A 17,237-nucleotide genomic window follows, 5' to 3' on the forward strand; every position below is an offset into this window, starting at 1 on the left:
TTTTTTTTTTTTTTTTTTTTTGGTACCAGGGATCAAACTCAGGTCCTTTTACTTGCAAGGCAGGCAGCAGAACCACTATCTAAATCCCTAGCCCCTAAAGCCAAATCTTCTTGTATCTTTGGATGGAGCTTCTTGGGGCCAACAATGCATTTCTGGTACTGTATTCTATCTCGGTCTCATCAGAATTAGAAGAATTGGGCACTCGCATATCTTTTAGCACCCAGCCAAGACTGATTATACATCAGTGAGAAAATTGCTCCCAGGCCTCTGAGACTGCTTTCCTGCTATATAATGTGTTAGTCTACCTGGCCCTTTGCGGAAAGATTCAATGAATAGTTTTCAATTTATAGACTTTTCAAGACTTTCATTTAAAAGCAAACAAGCAAAATCCAAACCTGCTACAGATAAGACAATTTCTCTTATGCCAAAGGCAGATTTATATTAAACCAAAAACTTCACAATAATTCACAACTGGAGAACTTCAGGACCTTGATTTAGGTTGGGGAATTAGGTAACTTTCTTTACTGTTTAGAATTCTTTTCTTACAAGCAAAGAAGGGTAATGATCTTTAAGTTAATATTGAAATATTTATTAATGTATTAGGCTCAGTGGGCTAGCATTTTTATAATTTAAGTGATGGCCAAACTTTCTATTTTCTAAGAGTGACCAGAGAGTCTTGGATGCTACCTCAGATGGTAAAAGGAGTAAAAGGAGTAAAAGGAGTAAAAGGAGTAAAAGGAAGGGCTCCTCTGTGTAGGCAAATTTAGAGAGAAGAGAATTTTTTAAAAAGCTGCTTATAGTCCGGGGGGAGGGGTTGCACACCTTTAATCCCAGAACATGGTGGGCTGAGGCAGGAGGATCACTAGGAGTTCAAGGCCAGCCTGGGGTATAGTAAGTTCAAGGCCACCCCCAATAACATAGCGAGACACTTTCTCAAAACACACAAGCAAAGTACGGCTTTTTAGATTGTAATTTCATCTGTTCAGCATTCTGGTTACAATAATATGCTAGCCATGTGTCTAGTGAAGGAAAGTTGACCAATTCCGTATGTAAGGAATACACTTCCCAGGGTTTTATTTCATTCAACTGTCTCCATTCTTAACTTGTAAGTTAGATTTAATGTCTAATGAAATGTCTAAGAAACTGTCTAATGCAGCACTTTTCACATTGTGGGTGGAAATCCATTCATAAGGCCGTAAAATCCATACAGGAAGTCTTTACCAATATTAAAAAAAAAAAGAAGTGGAACCTAAGCAAATGGAACAGATCGGAATGGAATGGAATCAAATTGAATAGAAAAATGTAATGAGAGTGCTGTAGAGCAATAGGTTGTGTAACTTTCGTGAGTGGTCACAGTCAAAGTGTTTGAAAAACTCTGACCTAATGACATTAGAAGAATTGCTGTGCCTGTCAGAGGCTCTGGATTTGCTAGTATACTCCTGGGGCATCTCTTGGTGACTTCTGTAGAGTCCCAAAAGGCATTTGCTCTGCTTTGCAAAACTGCGAAGAGCAGTTTTATTTTAGATCTTCCGTGTTCTTTTAGTCTTGGTAAGAATATTTATTTATTTATTTCTGGTACTGGGGATCGAACTCATGACCTTGCTGTTGTGAAGCAGGCAGTGGAACTAATGAGCTAAATCCCCGGCCCTATAGTAAGAATATTTAAACGGGGCTGTGAATAATGATGTATGAGAAAAATTGTTGAAAGAGTAGAAATTTGTATTTGGGAGAAAATAAAACAAAAATAGTACATGATCTTGAGTATCTCCTAGGGACTCCAACTGCACAGTTATGTGAGCTGCATACCTAGATTCTAGAAAATCTCCCTTGACTCTGCTGAGGTTTAGGTGTGTGCAGAACCGGAAAACCGTTCTGGGTAGTACTGAGCCAGGAATCCTACCCTTATTCCTGGCCCCATGGAAATCAATATTATAGGAAGGCCAGAAACATGGGCAAGAGAAGGGAGAGAAAGATTTCTTTCGCAAAGTGGAGTGACCTCTTTCCAATAACGCATGATCGATCACTGCATATGGCACACAACTACCCAGTACGGAAAAAATAAATAACTTTATAATCTCTATGTCCAGAAATGACTGTTAATAAAATAGCAACTCCGTAAAGGCATTTCATGAATATGTACATATGTCCGTGTGTATAAAGCATGCACACATGCATACATTTACATGTGCGTGATTCTATTTAGCTCTGTCACCCATTTATTTCACTTGTGGTTCGCAGACACATTTCACTATCAGTAGATGAAGACGGACTTACCGTGAGAAGGACAAGGGCAGTGTGATAAGCACAGTATATTAACAGCCCTTTCTCCACAGACCCTTCAGTTGCCCCTGCCTTGTTGTTGCTATAGACAACGTTTCAATGACATACCCGTGGACGTTTATCTTTTTTAATTTGACTTATTATTTACGCAGAGTAAATTCCTGTCGGAATTTAGGATAAATTGCTGAGTCAAAAGACATGGGTGTTTAAATTTTGAAATCATATTGCTAGATTGCCCTCCGAAAAGCTATGACACCTAGGTTTTCTCTAACAGTTTATTAGAAGGCGTATTTTCCCACACCACAGAGCACTATTTATCTTTCAAACTTTTGCCAATCCCTCCCACCTTTTTCTTTCTTTCTTTCCTTCTTTCTTTCTTTCTTGCTTGCTTGCTTGCTTGCTTGCTTTTGTGTTTGGTTACTGGGGACCAAATTCAGGGCCTTGCACTGGCCAGGCAGGCGCCGTGCCGCTGAGCCACATCCCCGGTTCTCCTTTGTCCTTCTCATCTGTAGCCACGATACTGCACTGTGATTTGAATTCCCACCGATTGGTCGGCATCTTTGCGCCTGCTGGCTGGACACACAGGTGTCCACGTGACTCGCGTGATCGCTCCCCTTGCCTGGAGTTCTGCCTGAGGGTCCGTCCTTGTCTTGCTGAGTTATAAGGGTCCTCCTGTAGCACGACTACTCACCTCATGTCAGTCGCATGCGTGGTAAGTAATTTTCCCCAGCTTGCGATTTACGCTCCTCAACTTTTCCTTTGCACAGAGTTTTGCTTTTGAGTGGTAAAATCGATATTTTTCATTATGGGTTCTGGAGGGGAAACTTTTTAGTATAGAATCAGAACCACTCTGAAGCCATCTTCAAAGCTCAGAGCCTGCAAATAATTTTCATTTTATCAACTTCAGAAGTCATATCCTGTTCTTACTGGCTCAAGACCTCCGAAAGGTTTATATACTGTGGTACAACACCCCCAACACACAAAGGAGAGGGACAGGAAGCTGTGTTTCTGAGACTGTAACAACACACGAAAAAGAAAGAAAAAGCCTCCTATAGTTTCCATTTCAGGCAGAAAAGCAGGTCCTAGTGTCCTTGACTGAATACTAGCTGCTCTCCTAAAATCAGCTCTCTGTCCTTGATGTTCATTAGGCTTCAGGTACAGTCTCACCAGCACAACACATGGCTTCTTTTCCACCCAGTGACAAAGTCTTGCTCTGGCCTCATCCCCTGGAATTTGCCATGAAAGACTCACACGGACCATGCCATAAACAGTGATGCCAACCTCTTTAATGAAAGCCCCCAAAGTCACCATCCAAACAGGACCCACCGAGACAGCATCTGCCCTGCCACTGGCCTTAGCTGCTTCACTCACCTCAGGGAATTTCTTCTTCTGTACATATTCAGTGGTGGCAGCATCAAAATACTTGGCATAGCCCTCATTGAGGCTGAAAATCTTTCCTTTCTTCTTAATCTTGACATCTTTTTCTACCAGCACGAATTCACCAAGAGCCTAAAGAGAAGATGAGAGACATCAGGAAGAAGAGAGATACCAGTAAACAGAAGCCAACAGCATACCTCACATCAATCACAAGATAATGGGTGTAGGGCTGTGGGAAGAACCCAGGGGTCTTCTCTGGTCATCCTGGAACTTGCCCTGTGGTGTTTTCATGGGTGGTAGAAAGATCAGCCGTAATACAGACCTAAATAGGAAGCTCAGAGAGCAATGGAATAGGAGATATAAAGTAATTCAAGGAGCAGGGCATATTGGTGCACGCCTGTAATCTCAGTATAGGGAGGATGAGGCAGGAGCGTTTCTGTGAGTTCAAGGGCAGCCTGAACTACATAGCAAGACCCTGCCTCAAAAGAAAAAAAAAAGAGGAAAAATGTTTGTGGTCTTCTTTCTTTACTTCGGAGCCTTCCAACGTCTTCGAGGCTGTTTGCTTCTGAGAAACTTAGCTGTATTTGTTCCCAAATTCTCATTCTGAGCTCAATGTTCTCTGGAAGATTTAGGCCCTCAACAATGAGAGAAAGAGTTAGGGAATTAGTGGGAATGCAGTTTGACCACTCATTTGTGGTCTAGTTATTTTATCTTAATGATTCTCTCTTAGAACCCATTAAAGTTCCTGGCATCTCAACCACTTCTGTCTGGAGAAAACAAGAAGTTCCTCACATCAGATTCTGTGTTCCCGCAGCCTAAACAAATAGGTAGCAAAAACTCAAAGGACCCTCAGAGTGATTAATACAATTGTGCCCAGGACTCCACCAGCCCTGCAATAGCCACTGTGGACAACATCTTCAGGACTCCCCTCAAGATGTCCTTTATCTGGTTCTGGTGACGGTGGGCCCTATGGAGGTGACTGATCTAGCGGCAGGCTGGTGACTGGTCACCAGGAGGAAAATCAGGGCTGATGCATATTGAAGACTTTAGAATGAAGAGCTCCTTGAGAGGACAGCTCCAACGGGTAGCTCGACCAGGAGATAAGTGAAGAAACTCAAACTTCGCTCAGTGAGTACAGAGACAAAGCCTCACGGTGAGAAGTGCGTATGCTCAGCAACTGCAAAAACAGCCAACCATTCCTCTCTTCTGCCTAGCGTGAGTGGTCACTGCCTCTTTGCTATGAGTCACTGCCTTCCTCTGAATCTTCTGCTGCCTAGAAAGAAATGATTATGATACTAGTTACCACTTGCACCCACTTCTAGATAATGTCCCAATCAGAACAGATCCCACTTTCCTCAGATTGCCTTGGAATCATCAAGGAAGGCCCAAGAGCTAATGATGAGCCCACCCTAACTCTCTCGGCAAGGTGTCAGGCAGGACCCTTTCCCAGAAAAACCTAAGTGTGCTCCTGGTAGTCTTTGGTTCGTCAGCTTTACTAAGTCACTGTGGACATCTGTTGCTTTAGATCAACCACCATTGAGATTCACGCCTTTGAGCACCCACTTTTTTAAGGAGTTGCTCTTTCAGGGACTCTTGTCTGGGCCCCTTTAGCCCAAGGCCGAGCATGTGACTTAATCTGGAAAATTAGACATTGTTTTGCTTTTTCTCTCATTGAGTTTATTGGTACATTTTAGGTATACAGTACAGTTACATTCATCATTGGGATCCTGTACCTCTACATGACAGGTCTTGGTTCTCATTTTTCCCCCTTGTCCCTGCCCTCCCTTCACCCCTTCTCCCCCCCATTTACAAACACTTTATTTCCATTTTTTCATTTTCTCATATTTTTTCCCTTATAACCTTTCCCCTACCCTTCCCACTTTCCCTACACCTTTAGCCCTTTTCTTCCTATTTCACACTGTCAGTTATCTCATTAGGATCTTATGTACTATTATAATTTTTCACACCAGAGAAACTATTTGGTATTTACAAATGTGTGACTTATTTATTTCACTTAGGAGGATATCCTCAATGTAACGTGGAAAATTAGACATTCTTATGCTTTGGGGCATAGTAGGTACTCTGTAAAGATTTGTAAATCTAAGTTTTGAAATACTAAGCTTTCCAGTAAGTGAATACAGGACTCTTGGACCAAAATTCTTTGGGTTTCCAAAATTATTTGGCAAAGTAGTTCACAAATGATTGACAAAGTATTGAGCATTTAAAAGAGAAATTCTATAATTTAAGAAAAATTTCCCTGCATTTCTCCTATTTCTAATGTATACGTGAAGGTTCAGTTTTTTTTTTTTTAACTTTTCCACCCTTTATCTAATTATTTCTTCCTTCAGACAGGGTAGCGTATTGTGTTTCTCATCTGCCCAGAGGTTCTTCCTTTTCTATCGCTGGCTCTGTCCTGTGAGAAGTGTGCAGAATGATACAGACAGAACCCGACAGGAACCAGTTCTTATCACTGGGAAAGACACGTGTCAGGGGAAATCCCCCACCAATGGGGGTAGCCACTCTTCAGATTCATTGTAACGAAACAAAATGTAAACCCCACTGCTCAGCACACTGGCCCTATTTGCAGTGCCCGACAGTCCCCAGAGGCCAGTGGCAGCTGTCAGGGATGCTGCAGACTGCAGGATCTCTCTCTGTCCCCACTGAGGGTTCTCGGGCCAGCGCTGCACTGAGGAATCCATGGTCCAATGGGGAAATGGGTGGCTTTGGGATTCTTGAATTATAGTTATTCCCATAAACCTGGGGGTGAATGCATGTCTGGAAAATAAACTTCTTTTGAAAAGCTACACTAAACTGAGTGTGGTGGTGCTTAACTGTTAGCCCAACACTCTGGAGGCTGAGGCAGGAGGATGGCTGAGAGGTTTTTTTTTTTTTTGTACTGAGGATTGAACTCGGGATCTTATGCTTGCAAAGCAGACGGCACAACCACTGAGCTAAATCCCAAGCCCGATTATCGTGAGTTAGAGGCCAGCCTAAGTGAGTTCAAAGCCAGCCTGAATTACATGGTGAGACTGTTAGGAGATCGCACATGTTAAAATATACCCCCCCAGCCATTTTATATCTTACTTCCGGGTTCTTTCCTGACTGACTCTGAGTCCTTTCTCCCGCCGAAATTATAAAGCGCGAAATTCAAAAGACAACCTGGCTTGTGATAGGATAACAAAGACCGCTTCTCCCAAGGAAGGATCTTCCTTTGCCTGCCCTATAAATATCCCAGTATTTCCTCCTCTCGCTCTCTTGCTCTCTGCCTTCCTGCCTCCCGATCGCCTCCCTATAATAAAAATCTCCTGCCGGACCTCTCGGTGCGTGAGTGACATAATTGGGCAAGAGGCACCCAAAGGGGGCTCGAGACCCCTTTCAGAGACTGTCTCAAAAAACAACAACAACAACAACAACAACAAAGCGAGACTAGGGCCAGGGATTTAGCTCAGTGGTTCTGCCACCTGCCTTGCAAGTGCAAAGTTAATCCTCGGTACCAAAAAAAAAAAAAAAAATCAAGGCTAAAGGAGTTTGAATGTATTCGCCATAAAGAAATAATGCTTGAGGAAATAGATTTATTTAATTTGATTTAAATATTGCACAGAACACCACATGATACTGACATTAATATGTACAATTTTATGGTTTATGTATAAGTTTAAAATAAATTTAATTAATTATTCAAGGGATATGAGCTGGTAAAACTGATGCGATGAGACCCTTCCCCCAGCCATCATTTGGACAGAAGTCCTTAATCTTCTCACTGGTGATGCTGACTCCCCAAACCAAGCTCTCTGGCTCCAAAACCAAGAATTAGGAATGAGCAGGAAATCATCCCACGGGGCAGGGACTCAAGCCCATGGTGTGCACCGGTGCCGATGCCATGGTCTTTGAACTTACCGGGTCCAGCATGAAGAGGTCCACACCTTGCCCTGTAGAGAGTGCCACCAGCGTCGCACTGCCATATAGGGCGTAGCCCGCGGCCACGATATTTCGACCAGCCTGCAGGGCATCCTTTTCTGAAGGTTCTTCCTCTGTGGTCTGCAGGACGGAGGGAGGAGAGAAACAGAAATGTGGCACCTTATTGTCCTGGCTGGAGAGACCCTTAGCCCGAGGCCTGGACATCAGGTCTCCTGGGGCCACCAAAGGCAGTACCTTTCCAAGATGGGAAGACCTGGAGAAGCCCACTGCACTTAACCGGCTCCACCTGCTCCTCCTCACCTTTCCCCACACCTCAGCCCTTACGCATTCCCGAAGCCCACCCTTCCCCAGGAAGGCGTATTTGTTGTTGCCTCTGCAGTCTCCACCTGCTTAGTCACCTCGCAGATAAACTCTTCCTCTTTTGCAAAACTGTCCCTTCAGTGATTGGCACACTGTGCTTGGGCGCAACAGGCCTGGTTTGGTAACAGTTTCAAACTGCGGCAAATGTATCAGAAGAAACAAGGTGGTGTGTTCGCGTAGGGTTCTGGCTGAATTATCACAGCAGCTCTCTGTGGATTGCTTTCCTCCTGTTTTCCAAGCAGTTTTCTGCAGCCTACCAAGGACCGTGCTTTAAGATTCTAAAGCCACACCCCTCCTCACTGTCACAAACTGGGCTCCTATGGACACCAAGATCACAGAGCTCTGATCTTGTGCAGCCCTCAGAGGTAGAGAACATTGTTCTTGCCACTGTGCAAATGAAGAGCTCAGAGCCAGAGCAAGTAAACTTCTCCTCCAACATCACAAAGCCCACAGAGCTAGAACATCCTGTGGATGTCAGCTCAGGAGCCCTAGAAACTAGAATGTTCCATCCCCAGTGTTCTGATCTCCTGGTTTCCAGGTATGGCGACGTAAACACTCAGTGTGTTCTTTGAAGACCCCAACATATTGTCAAGAGTGTGCTTGTTATCTGACTCTTTCTCAGAATATTATCAGACATGATCCATGGTTATTTGGATCAGCCTTCAAAGCCTGTGTTTTATTTAAAATTCAAGAGAGAAATCTCTGTGTTAAAATTTGCCTAAACTCAAGTGTGAGTAATCTATACTGCGAATAGCAATATCTCTTTGTTTTCAAACCTATTGGTCCTAAGAAGATGTTAAGAGGGCCGGGGATTTAGCTCAGTGGTGCTGCTCCTTCCTTGTAAGTGCAAGGTCCTGAGTTTGATCCCTAGTACAAAAAACAACAAAAGAAAAACCAAGAAGAAGAAAATGCTAAGAACCACAATGGTGGAGTTAGAGGCCATTGCCAACCAGGTATGTATAGCCAGATTTCTTACCTTTTCTGTGCTTTCACTGTTTGTCAGTCAAGAGGAGACAGAAGTGCGTGTGCCTGGCTCATGAGGCTGTGATTTGAGACCAGGGGTACCGGGCACTGGGAGGAACAGAGCCTGACTGGGTCAGCAGTCGAGTATCGGCCAAGATGAGAAAATCAGCATTTAAAGCCCTTGACGATACAGCTGGGTGTCTTTTCTCAGCATTGCACAAATACTACACTATCTACTTCTCTGCTTTTAGATCAAAGCTGTGGAACTCACCTAGCTCAGCTGTGCCTAGCCTTGAAACATAATCTTGACCCTCAACCCCATCAAATGCCACAGTGTCTTATATGCTTTTGTCTGCTCCCTCAGCAGAAGTCTCCTTTGCTCTCCTCCCAAGGGGTCAGGGGAGAAAGGAGAAAGAGAGAGGATCACCAACCAGAAAAGCAAAATCCTCCGATGTTTCCTCACATGTGGCTGGTCTGGCACGTCACGACTAGCGTGAAATGGTGTCCCGCCGCTTCTTTGCTTTTCTTCCCTGAAATTGAGCCTGGGCTAATTCACATATTTCTGCTCAGCTGCATTTTCTGCTAAGCTGTTGACAGGTCCTGCTTAAAGATAAAATTTTACCCTTCCCCTTTTAGAAAACAACTAACCACACATATCTACAGCAATATGACCACACATGAGGCCACTTGGCCACACCTGACCCTTCACTGAATTTGCAATGGGGAAGGAGCTCTACGCAAGGCACACAAGGAATGCTCGATACGGTCGTCTTCCTTGGTCTGCAGTTTTGCTTTTCATGGTTCAGCCACCCACAGCCATTGGTGGTAGGAAAACACCATCATGGGTTGATGATCCAGGATCATCCGAAGCAGGTAATCCTCCTGAAGTACGGGGCGGTCACCAATGGCCTGAGTCTACGTCACAGTGTCGCATCGTTCATCCTACTCCATCTCATCACATGGCATCAGCATCAGCATCACATGAGAACAAATCATGTGAGCAGCAGTCCATATTCACACAACTTTTATCTCAGTATGCTGTTATAATTGTTCTATTCTATTATTGCTTGTTTTTGTGTGGTTTTTTTGGTTTTGTTTTGTTGTTGTTCTTGCTGTTTGTTTTTAAGACAGGGTCTCACTATGTAGTTGAGACTGACCTAGAACTCACTATGTAGCCCAGGCTGGTCTTGAACTCACAGCGATTCTCCTGCCTCAGCCTCCCGAGCGCTGGGATTACAGGCGTGGGCTACCATGCCTGGTTTAATATTACTTCTTATTCATCTCTTATTGTGCCTAATTTATAAATTTGGCTTTATCACAGATATATATGTACAGTGGACCCTTGACTTATAAACTCAATTCATTCCTGAGGGCTGGATGTGAATCAAGTTGGTCAATGAAGGCTCAGGCTCCTCTACACAATCTTCAAAGTCTCCCTCTTGTGCACAGGCACATCCCAGTGTCCTTAGAGAGACAATGGCCGGGGATTTCTTAACCCCACACAGCAAAGGATGTTGTGATGCTCCTTCCGGAACTCTTTAGGGGTTAAATCTTTATCTGAGACCATTTGGAAGCACAAGTGGCTGGCGTTTAATGGGTCATAACTCAAGACTTAGTTTGTAAGTTAATCCTAAAATTCTGGTTGTAACCCAAACTGTTTGCATGTCAATCTGATCATAACTCGAGGGTCCAGTGTATAGGAAAAAGCCTAGTACATACAGGGTTTGGCACTATAACTAGTTTCAGGCATCCACTGGGCATCTTAGAGCACATCCCCCTTGGGCACTGTGGGATTACTACAGATACTGTGTAACCAGTGTCAGATTTGTAGTGTAGAATAGAAATGCTCCTCCATGTGTGTGATCTTGAGTGTAGTGGAAAGAGTGCGGTCTCTGATGGTGAGTTCTAGAACCAGCCCGGATCTTCACCAGGTTACCAGCTTACCAGTCCATGAGACACCCAAGTATAAGCACCCTGGATCTCCCTCCTGCTAACCCCAAGATGAAGCTCAGACACCTGATTGCGCCAGGGATGATTTCTGTGACAGGCCACAGAGAATGGCATAGTCTGTATTTAGTGGTCTGCTGTGAAGTTTCTGGTCATGCTGGATGGTCATGAAACCAACCTGGAAGATCTCTGTGGTTACCCTTGCCCTGTAGGGTGATCCCAAAGCTATTCCAGTTATCCAGAATCTGTGAATATCTCGTTACGTGGCAAAAAGGGTTTTGCAGATGTCATTAGAGTTCAGGATTTAAAATAGAGATTACCCTAGGTTTTCCACGTTCATTAGCCCAGTTTAATCCAAAGTGGCCCTAAGAACAAATAAGTTACTGTGCTAAGAGGCAAGGGAGATGAGGGAGGGGGTAGAGAGGGGTGCCAGAGAGAGCTGAAGAGTGAGAAAGCCTTAGCCCAGCCTTTGCTGGCTTTGAAAATGAAGAGGCCACAAGCCAAAGGATGTAGGAAGTGTCTAGAAGCTGTAAAAGACCCCAGGCACTGGCCAGCAAAGAAACAAGGGCCTTGATTATTACCATAGAATGAACTAAATTCTACCAATGGCCTAAACAAGCCTGGAAGCAAACCTCTACTTCCAGCCCCTTGGTAAAAAGTCAGGCTGGCTTTTGCTTTAGCTTTGGCTTGTGGGAGCCTAAGCAGACAATGCAGCCAAGCCTGCTTGACTTTTCTGGCTTATGGAAGTGGGAGATAATTAGTGGACGTTATTTTAAGTCTCTACATTTATGGCAAAATGTCAGGCCAGCAACAGAAAACTAATAAATACTGTAACAGACAAGAAAGAAATGGAAGATGCACCTAGAACCTAACACAGGTTGAACATCCGTAATCCAAACATCTGAAAGCTAAAATTCCCCCTAAATCTGAAGCTTTTTTGAGTGTCAGTGTAATGTCATGTGTGGCACATTCCACACCTGATCTCATGTCACAGTCAAAACCCAGGCCCACTAAAAATATTGGATAAAGTTGCATTCAGGCCACGTGTAAAGGTATATATGAAAACATAAATGAGCTCTGTGTGCAGATTTTGGCCCCACCCCCAAGACATCTCATTACGCATGCGCAAACATCTCAGCATCCGAAATCTGAAACATTTCTGCTCCCCAGCATTCAAGATAGAAATACTCAACCAGAACCGTATCTGACATTTGTGTTCCACCCAGACATTCACTTTGCCATCCCAGGAATACAGGGAAGGAGTGGGGAAAAATTACCAAAGAGGAATCTGAGGCAGGGAGAGAGGGGCTCCTGGTCAGCCTGCAGGGATGTGTCTTGTTATGGAGGACAGCGAGTAGGACCCCAGATTCAGTTCTCAGCCCAGGTTCCTTCCAGGGACCCCCACGGAAGGAGTTGAAATGTCGGCTGGTCTACTCACCTTCCTATAGATGGCAAATATGGTTCCAATGGAGGCCAGGCAGTCGATATTGGACGATCCATCCAGTGGGTCAAAGCAGACCACGTATTTCCCCTGTATTACACAGGAAAACCCCACCAATCAGCTTATCTTCCCATTAGCACCGCTGTTCTGGGGCAGGGTACGTGGAAGACAACTCTATATCAAAACGAAATTCAGAGAGCCAGGCACCAGAGGAGAGGTAGCTCACTGGTACAGTACCCTGCTTCAGCACCTGGGAGATACTGAGATTTAGAGTTTTGGGCACATCCAAAGACGCCATCACTTAGGCGCAGCACACAGGACTTGTACAACTCAAGCCAACCCTACTGGACGCCTGCAGAGGGCGCTAGAAGTCCTATTTCCCCCTGCAAATGGTCTCTCACTGGCTCTGAGCCTGCATCCCTCCTGCAACTGGGCTCCCCAGGGCTCCTAAGGGTGTGCATGATAGTGACCGAGGCCTGGAATTGTCACCTTGCTATGGAGAGGTGTCATCTCCACGCGGTCCACAAACGCAGTTACGGTTTAGGGAGTACCCTTTGTGGGCCCCGCACCAGACAAGTGTTTTTCATCTTACAGCATTTTTGCCCCCCTCCAAAAAACTCCCCCAATTTAAGAAAATCTCAGAACATTCCCAGAGCCTCTGGTCTGGTGCACAAACACAAGGAGAGTAAGAATATTCCTCTGGGTTTTGTTGCATCTCACCCTCCTGTGTGATACGAACACCAGAAGGTAGGGTGGGTGGGGTCCTGAGCCCCCACATTTAGCACCCAGGGAGCTCCTGCCAATATTCTATGCAAGGAAACCTGCGGCTGCTTTTTATGGGCCTCCCTTGTGCACGGCACTGAGGGAACGAACTTTAGTGAAGAGGACTGGAGTCTCCTGGCTAATTAAACCCTGGCAATGAAATTTCAAGTAAAACTTCTCCCTCTACTCATATTAGTGTTTCCTGACTTTCTAAAAGTAATATAATAAGAGAAGAGGCTCAGGACACGGTGAGGCACACACAAAAATAGGGTGTAGTACGTGCTCAGAAGGAAACCTGAGCAGGTGAGGGCTGAGAGACTGGTTGAGGGAGGTAATCTTAAATGAGAGGCCTGTTTAGGATTAAGAAACGGAGTCCCACAGAACAAGGGCGGGGAAATGTCAGAGAGACTAGCGAGTGTGGCTGCATGGGGAGCAAGCATGAAAGGTTTTCAAGAACCGGCAGGCAAACCCTTATGGCTCAGGCCAACCTGGGAAGAAGGAGGCAGAGTCCAAACCCCCGAAAGATACCCACACTTATTATTGTCATATTAAAGGAGCACCCACCCACTAAGGCCTCTTAGTAAATCACTCTGATTTATAGAATCACCTTTCACTAGTCAGTCTAATATTTCCAAATAAAGCAGCGTACAATCACTTGATTCCAGAAAACGAATATTAAGAAGCAAGAAAATCCCTTAACTAAAGCAAGGCAACTCAAGGTTTTTCTCGGCTCTGGAGCACCATCTACTGGTAAGAATGGGCACTGTAGCCCGGCCCAGGACGCACCCTCCTCTCCTGGGAGGTGATGATGGCCTCTTTATTTTCTTCGGAGACCAGGACGCAGGTGCTGTAGGAGGACTGAAGCATGTTGATCACCAGGGCATTGGACAACACATCCAGTTTTTTCACCTCATCTCCCGTCACATTCACGCTTCCTGCGATTCCATACCTAAAGGACAAAAGGCTAAATAAAGTCACCCAGGAGGTTCACCAAAGAATGGCGGGAGCTGAACACCACCAGGGCCCCCCGTCCTTCCGCATCTCCACATCACGAATACTCAGGAAGTATGCTCTGCTTCACAGAGGTGGCTCCCGACCTTGCTTTCCTGACGCCTTGGGGACACTGTCACATTTCCTTCGTCTCCCGAGATTAAGCAAAATTCAGTCTCACTAAAATACAACCCTATTCCCAGCCCTGGGAGGCAGACCGGAAAGCAGAGTTTCTAAAATGAGACTCAACGCTATAATTAAGGACTCCAAAAATAAAGCATCGTGGCCTTTCAGCGCTGGACTTTCAAGTCTTTGTGGATTATCCTCAAGTAGAGTCCTGTTAGGCTGAATTAAAAATCTCCCTACAAGGGCTGGGGATTTAGCTCAGTGGTTCTGCCTCCTGCCGCGCAAGGGCCAGAGCTCTATCTCCGGTATCCCTGGCCCCCCCAATCTCTACAGTAGCTTGGTGTTACATAAACAACGAAAGAAATTTGGGGGCAGATTTAGCTAGTAGAATTTGCTTATTTAATACCACCCCAAGAAGGTATGACCGTGCACGCCTATAAAGCTCTATTGAGGCAACGCTCAGTCCCCACACGGTGTCAGGCACCATGGAAGCTGTGTTCCCACTACTGTGGCCTCTGGTCTCTCTCTCCCCTCCAGCCAGTCTTGGCCTCCAGAACCCCCAGTCTTGTCAAGCTCCAAGAGCCAGGTGCCTGCCGGGCACTTGGACCTTGACTCAAAGATCATTTTTCGGGGAAGCCTTCCCTGGCCACCTATTCTACAACAGCGACTCCCAGTCCCAAAGCCTAATTTATTTCTCTCCCTCTCCCTCACTGAACCATTTAGTGTTCGTGTGTTGTCTGTAATCTCCCAAAAGGCACGGATTTTCCCCATTGGATGGCAGCCGTGTCCTTAGTATCTCCCCTGTCCACCCCCCTCCGACAGTCATATCCCGCCTGGACCACTCCACCCCTCCAGCTGCCAATGTCCTGTGGCCTGCAGCCCCCAGTGAGCTGCTTCTCTCACTTTCGTTGCTGGTCTGCCTCCCCCCCTGCCCGCTCTGACACTCACCCCCCAAGCCCTCTAGGAGTCTGCCCCGCCATCTTTCCTGTGGTGGCCCCCTCTGTTCTTGGGGTGTCTTCCTGCTGTTGGCCCCTTGCTGAGGGCACGCATGGTATCTTACCCATCCGGGTTTCCGCAGTGCCCAGAGGCACAGTCCACGCTGCCCCGTGTTCACAGAATTGCGAAGAAAGGATGGCCAGAAGGTCATTTCCCTGCACTTACTTGTTTAATGCGGTTTAAGGAAGGAAAGGCGGCCCTAACCTCAGCCTCGGCGGAGAAGCAAGCCCTGATACCTGGCACCCTCTCCCCAGGGACGGCCTCCCCTCTTCGTCCCCAACCCCACCCCATCCTCAAATCTCACTCACTGGGCCAGCAGCCTTGGAAAACAGTGCTGGTGGTCTGGCCTTAAAGTCTGTACCTCCTGGTTCAAGAAGAAAGTTAAGCAAGCAATAACAGCATCTGCTACAACAAACTGGGTCATTTTGCCTCCGCATTTGCGGGGACCGCAAACACGATCCTCTTGTTTAATCTTTTCTCCCCCCTCTCTTTCTGGTACCAGTGATCAAACTTAGGACCCTGCACTTATGAGGCAGGCGGGGCACCCCTGAGCTAAATACCAGTCCCCAATCCTCTTGTTTGCTAAGGAAACCTGAGGCTTTCGGTCGCTGAGGAATGCAGAGCTGGAGCGTCTGTCCTAGGGTGGCCAGGCCTCTCCCTTGCTTTGCAGACAAACCATCACCACCACCCTCCTGCGAGCCCCACCTCTCCTGCCTGCGCCTACGCCCTCCCTCCACCTCCTGGGCAGCATTCCTCCTTCCTGAAAGACTGGAAACTCTCGATGACCTATAATTCCCCAACAGTTGCTTTAAATTAGATCAGGCATGAAAGAGTGTTTTCCACCCCGCAGGACAGCACTGACAACTTCTAAATGGAATGTTCTACCATCTGCGCAGAGAAAGCCATGGAGAGGCTTCCAGGAGGGTGCAAACTGGCACTCACTTCTCACAATAAGAAGAGGGGCCATGGGGATTTTGGATAACTTTAAAATTGCAGTTATCGAGCCCGTGCATAGAAATGTCTTCCTAAAAAGGGAAGCAGAGGAATAGGGCCTGAGGTCTCCGGACAGTGGCAGGAACATGTGACAGTCTGAGGCTCACAGGAAGAAGCAAGGCTGCTCCAAGAGAGAGGATAAACTTGTCATTCTCATAGACGAAATTCCAGGGGCCCAGGACCCCCGTTTCAACTGCGCAAAAGAAGTGCAATTCTGTCGCCCAGTTTCCAGGGCCGCGCCTGCCACCTAGCGGTCACTTGGCTACATCGGCCAGACAGCAAATTTCTCCAGATCTGGGGTAGGACCCATGGTAATAACGGAGCATCAACCGAGCGTTTATTATGTGGCTGACACTATAGAAATCGTCAGTCACACAGACTTACTAACCCTGAAAACAATCCTGCTCCGTACGGGCTGTTACTATTCATCTTACAAATGGGGTAACAGCCTAGCAAGAGTAAATCATTGCCCATTGATCACATTGTAGGAAAAGCCAAGTTAGATAAGTACCTTAATTATCCAGTTCCTAAAACCAGTTCGTATTGACACCCAACTACCACAAAGGCAGGGCTTTGCAACAGTTGAGTAAAAGCTCAGCCCAGGCAGCTGCTTGGCACCTGGGAGCCCTGCATGGGGAAGCCCTGTTAGTTTGGGTGAAAAATTGTGAGATGTCACTGAGGAAACTGCCCAAATGGGACAGTGCCCAGATACATTAGAGACACAGCGAAGCTCTCTAATGTCACTCAGGTGTGGGGCAGGGCCAAGTACCTGCACGTCACACTCAGGAAGGTCCTTGGAAGCAAAGCTGGGTTATTACTGCAAATGTGACCGCAGCACATATGGACAGGGGAAGGCTGAGCATAATATATCTTTGACCAGGGTCTCATTGTTGGGTCCCACACCCTAATATAAATAACATCTGCAATGATCTTCTAGTAATTCAATCTTGTGATATACTACTTTCTGTTAAAGCACTACATTGCTGGGCCGGGGATTTAGCTCAGTGGTTCCAGCACCTACTTTGTACGTGCAAGGACCTGAATTCAATCCCCGGTACCAAAAAAAAAAAAAAAAAAAAAAAAA

General features: G+C 46.0%; 1 protein-coding gene across 1 annotated transcript in view; it reads right to left on the reverse strand.

Annotated features, from left to right (window-relative positions):
* Positions 1–17,237, reverse strand: part of Fbp2 (fructose-bisphosphatase 2) — a 24,903-nt gene that overhangs the window by 6,624 nt on the left and 1,042 nt on the right. Inside the window, exons 2-5 of the mRNA XM_010636127.3 lie at positions 13,835–13,997; positions 12,284–12,376; positions 7,555–7,695; positions 3,652–3,789 (exon numbers count right to left, since the gene is read on the reverse strand). Of these exons, the coding sequence (XP_010634429.1) occupies positions 3,652–3,789; positions 7,555–7,695; positions 12,284–12,376; positions 13,835–13,997 (535 nt within the window). The remainder of the gene's footprint in view (positions 1–3,651; positions 3,790–7,554; positions 7,696–12,283; positions 12,377–13,834; positions 13,998–17,237) is intronic.

Source organism: Fukomys damarensis, unplaced genomic scaffold (assembly GCF_012274545.1).
Source record: "Fukomys damarensis isolate Sample0158 unplaced genomic scaffold, DMR_v1.0_HiC HiC_scaffold_27, whole genome shotgun sequence".
NCBI classification, from domain to species: Eukaryota; Metazoa; Chordata; class Mammalia; order Rodentia; family Bathyergidae; genus Fukomys; species Fukomys damarensis.